Source organism: Salmo trutta, chromosome 20 (assembly GCF_901001165.1).
Source record: "Salmo trutta chromosome 20, fSalTru1.1, whole genome shotgun sequence".
Classification (NCBI taxonomy): domain Eukaryota; kingdom Metazoa; phylum Chordata; class Actinopteri; order Salmoniformes; family Salmonidae; genus Salmo; species Salmo trutta.
In genome coordinates, this window is record NC_042976.1 from 8,410,718 (window position 1) to 8,422,409 (window position 11,692).

Genomic DNA, 11,692 nt, shown 5'->3' on the forward strand with positions numbered 1-11,692 from the left:
TTCTGTCTCCTAGAGATGAACATACTTTGGTGGGAAAAGCACAAATCAATCCCAGAACAACAGCAAAGGACCTTGTGAAGATGCTGGAGGAAACAGGTACAAAAGTATCTATATCCACAGTAAAACGAGTCCTATATCGACATAACCTGTAAGGCCGCTCAGCAAGGAAGAAGCCACTGCTCCAAAACCGCCATAAAAAGCCAGACTACGGTTTTTAACTGCACATGGGGACAAAGACCATATGTTTTGGAGAAATGTCATCTGGTCTGATGAAACAAAAATAGAACTGTTTGGCCATAATGGAAAAAGGGGGAGGCTTGCAAGCCGAAGAACACCATCCCAACCGTGAAGCATGGGGGTGACAGCATCATGTTGTGAGGGTGCTTTGCTGCAGGAGGGACTGGTACACTTCACAAATAGATGGCATCATGAGGGAGGAAAATTATGTGGATATATTGAAGCAACATCTCAAGACTTCAGTCAGGAAGTTAAAGCTTGGTCGCAAATGGGTCTTCCAAATGGACAATGACCCCAAGCATACTTCCAAAGGACCTCAGTCAAGGTATTGGAGTGGCCATCACAAAGCCCTGACCTCAATCCTATAGAAAATGTGTGGGCAGAACTGAAAAAGCGTGTGCGAGCATGGAGGCCTACAAACCTGACTCAGTTACACCAGCTCTGTCAGGAGGATTGGGCCAAAATTCACCCAACTTATTGTGGGAAGCTTGTGGAAGGCTACCCGACATGTTTGACCCAAGTTAAACAATTTAAAGGCAATGCTACCAAATACTAATTGAGTGTATGTAAACTTCTGACCGACTGGGAATGTGATGAAAGAAATAAAATCTATCATAAATCATTCTCTCTACTATTATGCTGGCATTTCACATTCTTAAAATAAAGTGGTGATCCTAACTGACCTAAGACAGGGAATTTTTACAAGGATTAAATATCAGGAATTGTGAAAAACTGAGTTTAAATGTATTTGGCTAAGGTGTATGTAAACTTCCGACTTCAACTGTATATAGGGCAGCAGCCGCTAAGGTGCAGAGTTGAATTACCGGGTGGTAGCCGGCAAGTGATGGCTATTTAACAGTCTGGAAGGCTTTGAGATAGAAGCTGTTTTTCACCAATCCACCAGGTTCCTCACCTACTTCCTGTAGGCTGTCTCGTCATTGTTAATAATCAAGCCTACCACTGTAGTGTCGTCTGCAAACTTGATGACTGAGTTGGAGGCTTGCATGGTCACGGGGTCATGGGTGAACAGGGAGTACAGGAGAAGGCTGAGTACACACCCATGTGTGGCCCTTGTGTTGAGGATCTGTGAAGTGGAGGTGTTGTTTCCTACCTTCACCACCTGGGGCTGCCCAACAGGAAGTCCAGGACCCAGTTGGACAGGGCGGGGTTCAGACCCAGGGCCCCGAGCTTGATGATGAGCTTGGATGGTACTATGGTGTTGAAGGCTGAGCTATAGACAATGAACAGCATTCTTACATAGGTATTCCTCTTGTCCAGATGGGATAGGGCAATGTGCAGTGTAATGGCAATTGTATCGTCTGTGGATCTATTGGGGTGGTAAGCACATTGAAGTGGTTTGAGGGTGTCAGGTAAGGTAGAGTTGATATGATCCTTAACTAGCCTCTCAAAGCACTTCATGATGACAGAAGAAGAAGAAGAAGTTGTTTACCTTGTCTGGGAGCAAGACGTCGGTGTCCGCGACGTGACTGGTTTTCCCTTTGTAATCCGTGATTGTCTGTATACCCTGCCACATACATGTCGTGTCTGAGCCATTGAATTGCGACTCCACTTTGTCTCTGTACTGACATTTTGCTTGTTTGATTGCCTTACTGAGGCAATCAAACAGTGAGTGATCAAAACAATATTGAAGCATGGATTCCAATTGGTCGTTGAATAAACCTTAGCACGAGTACTTCCTGGGGTACTTCCTGTTCAGAGAACTCTGTGAATCAGGCATTCATGGTCGAATTGCTGCAAAGAAACCACTACTAAAGGACACCAATAAGAAAAAGATACTTGCTTGGGCCAAGAAACACGAGCAATGGACATTAGACCAGTGGAAATCTGTCCTTTGGTCTGATGTGTTTAGATTTTTGGTTCCCACCGCTGTGTCTTTGTGAGACGCAGAATAGGTGAATGGATCTCCGCATGTGTGGTTCCCACCATGAAGCATGGAGGAGGAGGTGTGATGGTGTGGCGGTGCTTTGCTGGTGACACTGTATGTAATGTATTTACAATTCAAGGCACACTTAACCAGCATGGCTTCAACAGCATTCTGCAGCGATACGCCATCCCATCTTATTTGCGCTTAGTGGGACTATAATTTATTTTTCAACAGGACAATGACCCAAAACACACCTCCAGGTTGTGTAAGGGCTATTTGACCAAGAAGGAGAGTGATTGAGTGTTGCATCAGATTACCTGGCCTCCACAATCACCTGACCTCAACCAATTGAGATGGTTAGTGATAAGTTGGACCACAGAGTGAAGGAAAAGCAGCCAACAAGTGCTCAGCATATGTGGGAACTCCTTCAAGACTGTTGGAAAAGCATTCCAGGTGACTACCTCATTAAGCTGATTGAGAGAATGCCAAGAGTGTGCAAAGCTGTCATCAAGGCAAAGGGTGGCTACATTGAAGAATCTCAAATTTAAGATATATTTTGATTTGTTTCACACGTTTTTGATTTCTACATGATTCCATATGTGTTATTTCATAGTTTTGATGTCGTCACTATTGTTCTACAATGTATAAAATAAAGAAAAAGCCCTTGAATGAGTAGGTGTGGCCCAACTTTGGACAATGCACCATGCTTCCTTGTTAACAACATGACCGAGCGGCACAGGTTACTGTTCAATTTGAGAAGGACGATCCTCCCTCACCGCTTTTTCCCATTCACGTCATTGACCATAGACAAATACACAAATAGTTAAAAAAAATATATTTGGCATACCGGTCGTGGGTCACTCTGATTGGACCATTTGTTGAAACCCCCTCCCCAGAGTTGAGCCATGGCAGCAGAAAAGTAGCAACCACGTGTCATTCAATGAGGGCCAGAGGCTGTGTAACGTGCACAACTGTAGCTCAGTCACAGTTCTATTTCATTGTGAATTAAAGTCTATATCACAAATTCAATATTTGCCTCTGCTGTACCCTAAACTGACGATGATGATTGTTTAATCGATTGACATGGGGTTGCAATGGAAATCAAGTATGGTTTAAGTTAGGTAGGGTTTCATGACTAAAAAGATGATCATTTGTTTGTGATCTTTTATTCACAAATAAAATTTAGGACAATACAAAGCAAACAATGGATAAAAAAAATTGTAAGTACACAATTGTCAAACTTAGAAGCTACGGAGCTATTATTAAATTGCAACTTCACTAACAATTCATTCACAGTCCCCTACAGTTTAAGGATTTACACAGCAATATGGAGAGAATACAGAATAGCTTATTATGTCAAACTGTAGGCTACTAGAGCAGGTCACACATACGCGTTCAAACTGGAGAGTGTCTTGCTACTGCTCCCACTTCTCCTAGTCTCACTGCTGACTCTGCTGGTCTTGGACTCCCTGCTCTCTCCACCCTCTGTGAGTGCTGTTGACACCGGTCTGTACGTCGGTTTAGCTGGAGGTGCCACGTCGGCGTCAGGGAGCTTGTAGACAGGCATGTGTTTATTCTTTGAGCTGTGAAGGTTGGATTGGAGATGGAACCATCATTAGATCCCCTTTATTGTGCACATTAATTGAAATCTAGAGCATGTGATTTCTTATATGAAATGCATAGAAAAAACACACCTTGATTGACATGCTTCCTTCCCAGCAAAGACACTGTAAATGAGGCCTCCAATGACCAGTAGGGTGGAGCCTCCCCAGCCAATGTACACAGCTACTCCGATTTCAAACCTGTCAAAATAAGACATGAAGTTGTCCCATGCATTTTCACTGTAAACACCTTACCGTGCCTTATACCATAATAATTGTGAAATGTTTTCATATATTACTAAATACAAAATCTATACCCCTTTTTAAGCATTTTATCTACATAGAATTGATAAATGTTACTCACTTTTGTGCCCTGAAATTGGGATCCTGAAATTCCGCTCTTATTTTGTTTCCATAATAAGAGAATGCAATCATGGAACACAACCCTGGAACAAGACAACTCGACTGTTAGAGTTCACCCAGGAATCCAACAATCAGAATTGCCACGTAAACATCAAGAAAAATGTAAATGTTTACCAGACACAAGATAGTTCATCCCTCCAGCAAAAGTCACTCTTGCATTTGCAACCTCAGATCCTCCTATCTTAGTGCACTTCATTCCGACTAGGACCAGAATGGCCCCGAAGAATCCCAAAATAATAGAGATGATGATCAGAGCCCGGCACATATGGATGTCCCCTGTCCAGGAGGAGGAAGAAGGAGGTCATGGTTTGGTCATGAAAGTTTAAATTTACATCTGCACAATACCATTGTTCCACAGCCGTATGGTACCTGGGTACAGTTTCCTCTTGTCTCTCGAATAACCTACTGCAGTTGTTTTATTATTTTGACATGCTGTTATAATTTAAAAAAAGACTCCTTCACCCACTTGAATTCTTCACTTACAGTTGAGTCCGAACATCGATGGGATACCCTTGCAATCGGATACTCCAGTTGAATCAGAAACGCAATCCTTCCAGAGGTTGGAGAAGTAGTTTGAACTGGTCAGAACAATGCTTTCTACCTCAGACCAGGTCCATATCTCAGTGGGCATTGTAGAGCAGACCAGGATCCATCCACTCACACAAACCACAAAGCAGCCAATCTCCATGTACATTACTACTGTCCTGTAATTCATGGCTGCCTCTGTGTGAAAAGACACCAGACAGGAGGGAGGAAAGATGGCAGTAGAGCTGTTGCCTGCTCCTGTCAGAACCCAAACGGAGGAGAAATGTGAGCTAGTGTGGAGAAAGACGGCTCATATTCTACCTCCACCAACCCCCGCCCCTTCGCCACCGGAGTCTGTCTTTGTTTATATCATCACATCTACTTGCTCCACACTGTCATCATCATGATTTTCCATAGAGGTTTCAAGTGCCTGTGCTGTAGGTTTTACAAAATAGTAAGCTGACCACAATCTCTGCAATAATGACTCCATTCTTGCTATTGCATATCGAAAGTTTTATTTACATGAATTTATAAAAATCACAATTATATACAATTTCAAACACTACATACAAAGATCCCCTTTTTTTCAACTTTAACTAAACAAGTCAGTTAAGAACAAATTCTTATTTACAATGCCGCCCTATGGGACTCCCATTCACGGCCTGTTGTGATACAGCCTGGAATTGAACCATGGTCTGTAGTGACACATCTAGCACTGAAATACAGTGCCTTAGACAGTTGCGCTGTCATTATTTTATGGGTGCATCAACCATACAGACAGAAAACAGTATGTGGGAAGTTTGTAAAGGAAAACTCAGACGTCAAAGCAATATACTAGCTGTCTGAATCTCACTGGACCCTCTGATCACTCGGCTAAGCATGCCTCTCCTTAATGTCAATATGCCTTGTCCATTGCTGTTCTGGTTAGTGTTTATTGGCTTATTTCACTGTAGAGCCTCTAGCCCTGCTCATTATACCTTATCCAACCTCTCAGTTCCTCCACCCACACATGCTATGACATCTTCTGGTTTCAATGAAGTTTCTAGAGACAATATCTCTCTCATAATCACTAAATGCCTAGGTTTACCTCCTCTGTACTCACATCCCACCATACCTTTGTCTGTACATTATACCTTGAAGCTATTTTATCGCCCCCAGATACCTGCTCCTTTTTCTCTCTATTCTGGACGTCACAGACAACCAATTCTTATAGCTTTTAGCCGTACCCTCATACTTATTCTTCTCTGCTCCGCTGGGGATGTAGGGATGTAGAGCCCTGCAGTGCCTGGCTCCACACCTACTCCCCAGGCGCTCTCTTTTGATGACTTCTGTAACCGTAATAGCCTTGGTTTCATGCATGTTAACATTAGAAGCCTCCTCCCTAAGTTTGTTTTATTCACTGCTTTAGCACACTCTGCCAACCCGGATGTCCTAGCTGTGTCTGAATCTTGGCTTAGGAAGTCCACCAAAAACTGTGAAATCTTCATCCCTAACTACAACGTTTTCAGACAAGATAGAACGACCAAAGGGGGCGGTGTTGCAATCTACTGCAGAGATAGCTTGCAGAGTTCTGTCCTGCTATCCAGGTCTGTACCCAAACAATTTGAACTTCTACTTTTAAAAATCCACCTCTCCAAAAACAAGTCTCTCACCGTTGCCGCCTGCTATAGACCCCCCTCGGCCCCTAGCTGTGCTCTGGACACCATATGTGAACTGATTGCCCCCCATCTATCTTCAGAGCTCGTGCTACTAGGCGACAAAAACTGGGACATGCTTAACAACCCAGCCATTCTACAATCCAAGCTTGATGCCCTCAATCTCACACAAATTATTAATGAACCCACCAGGTACAACCCCAAAGCCGCAAACACTGGCACCCTCATAGATATCATCCTAACCAATGTGCCCTCTAATTACACCTCTGCTGTTTTCAACCAAGATCTCAGCGATCACTGCCTCATTGCCTGCACCCGTAATGGGTCAGCGGTCAAACGACCTCCACTCATCACTGTCAAACGCTCCCTGAAACATTTCAACGAGCATGCCTTTCTAATCGACCTGGCCCTGGTATCCTGGAAGGATATTGACCTCATCCCGTCAGTAGAGGATGCCTGGTTATTTTTTTTAAATGCCTTCCTCTCCATCTTAAATAAGCATGCCCCTTTCAAGAAATTTAGAACCAGGAACAGATATAGCCCTTGGTTCTCCCCAGACCTGACTGCCCTTAACCAACACAAAAATATCCTGTGGCGTTCTGCATTAGCATCGAACTGCCCCCGCGATATGCAACTTTTTAGGGAAGTTAGAAACCAATACACACAGGCAGTTAGAAACGCCAAGGCTAGCTTTTTCAAACAGAAATTTGCTTCGTGCAACTCCAACTCTAAAAAGTTCTGGGACATTGTAAAGTCCATGGAGAATAAGAACACCTCCTCCCAACTGCCCACTGCACTGAGGATAGGAAACTCTGTCACCACCGATAAGCCCACTATAATTGAGAATTTCAATAAGCATTTTTCTACGGCTGGCCATGCTTTCCACCTAACTACCCCTACTGCATTCAACAGCACTGCACCCCCCACAGCTACTCGCCCAAGCCTCCCCCATTTCTCCTTCTCCCAAATCCATTCAGCTGATGTTCTGAAAGAGCTGCAAAATCTGGACCCCTACAAATCAGCTGGGCTTGACAATCTGGACCCTTTCTTTCTAAAATTATCTGCCGAAATTATTGCAACCCCTATTACTAGCCTGTTCAACCTCTCTTTCGTGTCGTCTGAGATTCCCATAGATTGGAAAGCAGCTGCTGTCATCCCCCTCTTCAAAGGAGGTGACACTCTTGACCCAAATTGCTACAGACCTATATCCATCCTACCCTGCCTTTCTAAGGTCTTCGAAAGCCAAGTCAACAAACAGATTACCGACTATTTTGAATCCCACCGCACCCTCTCCGCTATGCAATCTGGTTTCAGAGCTGGTCATGGGTGCACCTCAGCCACGCTCAAGGTCCTAAACGACATCGTAACCGCCATCGATAAGAAACATTACTGTGCTGCCGTATTCATTGACCTGGCCAAAGCTTTTGACTCTGTTAATCACCACATCCTCATCGGCAGACTTAGTAGCCTTGGTTTCTCAAACGATTGCGTCGCCTGGTTCACCAACTACTTCTCTGACCGAGTTCAGTGTGTCAAATCGGAGGGCCTACTGTCTGGACCTCTGGCAGTCTCTATGGGGGTACCACAGGGTTCAATTCTTGGGCCAACTCTTTTCTCTGTATACATAAATGATGTCGCTCTTGCTGCTGGTGAATCTCTGATCCACCTCTACGCAGACGACACCATTCTGTATACTTCTGGCCCTTCTTTGGACACTGTGTTAACAACCCTCCAGACGAGCTTCAATGCCATTCAACTCTCCTTCCGTGGTCTCCAACTGCTCCTAAACACAAGTAAAACTAAATGCATGCTCTTCAACCGATCGCTGCCTGCACCTGCCCGCCCATCCAGCATAACTTCTCTGGACGGTTCTAACTTAGAATTTGTGGACAACTACAAATACCTAGGTGTCTGGTTAGACTGTAAACTCTCCTTCCAGACTCACATCAATCATCTCCAATCCAAAGTGAAATCTAGAATTGGCTTCCTATTTCGCAACAAAGCATCCTTCACTCATGCTGCCAAACATACCCTCGTAAAACTGACCATCCTACCAATCCTCGACTTCGGCGATGTCATTTACAAAATAGCCTCCAATACCCTACTCAACAAGCTGGATGCAGTCTATCACAGTGCCATCCGTTTTGTCACCAAAGCCCCATATACAACCCACCACTGCGACCTGTATGCTCTCGTTGGCTGGCCTTCACTTCATAATCGTCGCCAAACACATTGGCTCCAGGTCATCTACAAGACCCTGCTAGGTAAAGTCCCCCCTTATCTCCGCTCACTGGTCACCATAGCAGCACCCACCTGTAGCACGCGCTCCAGCAGGTATATCTCTCTGGTCACCCCTAAAGCCAACTCCTCCTTTGGTCGTCTCTCCTTCCAGTTCTCAGCTGCCAATGACTGGAACGAACTACAAAAATCTCTAAAACTGGAAACACTTATCTCCCTCACTAGCTTTAAGCACCAGCTGTCAGAGCAGCTCACAGATCTCTGCACCTGTACATAGCCCATCTTTAATTGAGCCCAAACTACTACCTTTTCCCCTACTGTATTTATTTATTTTATTTATTTTTGCTCCTTTGCACCATATTATTTATATTTTAACTTTTAACTTTCTTCAAACTACAAATCTACCATTCCAGTGTTTTTCTTGCCATACTTTATTTACTTTGCCACCATGGCATTTTTTTGCCTTTACCTCCATTATCTCACATCATTTGCTCACATTGTATATAGTCTTATTTTTTTCTACTGCATCATTGATTGTATGTTGTTTTACTCCATGTGTAACTCTGTGTTTTTGTATGTTGTCGAACTGCTTTGCTTTATCTTGGCCAGGTCGCAATTGTAAATGAGAACTTGTTCTCAACTTGCCTACCTGGTTAAATAAAGGTGAAATAAAATAAAATAAAATAAATAAAATAAATACATTGAACTGAAAAGACAATATCAAAGTATGTAGCTGGAAAAAAACTGTTAATAATTTTCCATAATAGACTTCACCCCAATGATATATGTGACCGACTGCCTTGATTTGGTCTTATTAGCAAAATTTGAAATTATATTTTTTACATTGGATAAAAACAGAGACACAGAGCTACAAAATGGTATATCATACACTGCATTTCAGGAATAATGGGAAAGTTATTCTGCTTTGAAAGTTGATCCACTTGTAAACTCACTTTTGAGAAAATGGCCTTTGAATGTTTTGCTACCTACTGGAGAGCCCTTCTTTGTCTTCACCCATTCAGCATCGTTCACACCCTCTTAAGCCTTAGCCCCACCCATCTCTTTAAGGGTTGATCCGAGCGTTCTGTACTAACAGCAGTCAAGCACCCAAGCTAACTGGCTAACGTTGGCTGGCTTGCTAGCTATTTCCAGACACAAATGAGAGAACATCTCACTGACCATTTTACTCGCCCTAGCGGGGCTGGTCCAGAGCGTTGGTGACTGCAACTGTGCTGCTGGAAACAATTTATGTTTTTTTGCCAACGTAAATTTGTCAGTTACTCTGCGCTCTGGCACACTCAGTCGAGAGTGCTCTGAAAACGGAGTAGATAGCCAGAGCAAATTTACCAGCTACGTCTATCAACGGTTTTCACAGTCACATTCTATTAACAAATGCAATGCAAGTAACCATTTTAAGACATGTAGCTAGCTAGCTCGGTAATTAATTAACCATAATCCCAACTCATGACGTTACTAACCTGTATGAATCTGCAGGTAGCTAACCAACCAGGTTCAATGTTAACTAGCTAACATTAGGCTATAACTACCAAAGCAAATGGCTCTGCGATACGAATAATAAGATCATACACATACTGTTATCTAGCGAGCCAGCTAGCTAGCTAACAGTGCACTTTAACTTGAAATTAAAATGACTTTCTGTCAAAATTAGAAATGTGCAATATCTGAAAATGTAGCTATCTTACCTGTATACATCATGATGGAAGCTTCTCCCTGTCACAGATGCCATGATTGCCCTTAGTTTGAAACAGCTGTTTTCTCCATCTCTTTAGCTATCATACTCTAATTCCACTGATTTCAAAACTTATGCAGTTCTACTACGCGATATATCTAAAATAAAATGCAGGGTTGACCAATCCAAACTCATCTCTCGGCATGTCCAGCACACTCATTATCTCAGCCAATCATTGCTAGCGGGAAGGTTGCTAACTTTTTCTGTGGCTAAACCAACTAGGCTTGTAATTTAACAATTGTATTTGTATTTACAGATGGCATACAAGTTCTTTATTAAGTTCACATGTTCCAGAAGGCATTTCTGCCAAAAAATGCATTTTGATAAAAACAAATGTATTGCCATTATTGGATGAAGGCAACATAATGATGGCATGCAGGAACATTGTGATCTTACTGTTCTGAGATATAATGAATGGTTGTCATTCTGATAGCACCTTTTTTTCTAAGAGTGTATCTAGAACCTAAAATGGTTTTTCAGCTGTCCCCATAGGAGAACCATTGAAGAACCCTTTTTGGTTGCAGGTAAAACCATTTTCCACAGAGGGTTCTACATGGAACCCAAAAGGGTTTTACCTAAAACCAAAAACGGTTCTTAAATTATTCAAAAAGCTCCCAACAATCCAAGAAAAATGTGAGTTCCTAAATCATACCTTAGTATAGATTAGAAAGCATAAATCAGTAACATACTGTAACATTTGCAGCTGTAAACCTTGTTAGGGCTAAGGTCTTTTTTTCTCAATTTCCACTTGACTGACATTCCCAAAATAAACTACCTGTTGCTCAGGCCCTGAAGTCAGGATATGCAAATAATTGGTACCATTGGAAAGAAAACACTTTGAAGTTTGTAGAAATGTTAAAATAATGTATGAGACTATAACACAATAGATATGGTAGGAGAAAATCAAAAAAATATATATATATTTTTTTTTTGAGAGCCCATGCTCTTACAATGGAAAGTACAGGGGCATATCGAATTCTAGCTCCCAGGACGCAATTCATATGGCTTCCACTAGGTGTCCGCAATCTATGTTCAAGGTTTCAGGCTTGTAACTTCCAAAACGAGTAAGAAATACGAGTTTTAGTAGGACACACTCTTGGAAATTCGTGTTTGGGCGCGCAATGAAGACAATACAAAGAGTATAAAGAAGGATGTTATCTAACAAAACAACACTACATGTTATAGCTCGAACCCTTTGGATGACAAATCAGAGGAAGATTTTCAAAAAGTAAGTGAATCGCTATTTGTGAATTTATGAAACCTGTGCCGTTGTAAAAATATTTTGATGTGGGGCGCCGTCCTCAAACAATCGCATGGCATGCTTTTGCTGTAATGGCTACTGTAAATCGGACAGTGCAGTTAGATTAACAAGAATTTA

General features: G+C 42.5%; 1 protein-coding gene across 1 annotated transcript; it reads right to left on the minus strand.

Annotated features, from left to right (window-relative positions):
* Nucleotides 1-3,269: 3,269 nt before the first annotated feature.
* Nucleotides 3,270-4,957, minus strand: LOC115155509 (claudin-10). The gene is made up of 5 exons (XM_029702176.1): nucleotides 4,630-4,957; nucleotides 4,261-4,422; nucleotides 4,088-4,169; nucleotides 3,817-3,924; nucleotides 3,270-3,705 (listed from the first exon to the last, which is right to left on the minus strand). The coding sequence occupies exons 1-5, from the start codon at nucleotides 4,859-4,861 to the stop codon at nucleotides 3,504-3,506; spliced, it is 786 nt and encodes a 261-aa protein (XP_029558036.1). The 5' UTR covers nucleotides 4,862-4,957; the 3' UTR covers nucleotides 3,270-3,503.
* Between the last annotated feature and the right edge of the window lie 6,735 nt (nucleotides 4,958-11,692).

Coding starts and splice junctions, on each gene's coding strand:
- LOC115155509 (XM_029702176.1), bottom strand. CDS start 4,861: ATGAATTACAGGACAGTAGTAATGTACATGGAGATTGGCTGCTTTGTG. Junction 4,423..4,629: donor ATCGATGTTCGGACTCAACT/GTAAGTGAAGAA, acceptor CCTCCTGGACAG/GGGACATCCATATGTGCCGG. Junction 4,170..4,260: donor GATGAACTATCTTGTGTCTG/GTAAACATTTAC, acceptor GTCTTGTTCCAG/GGTTGTGTTCCATGATTGCA.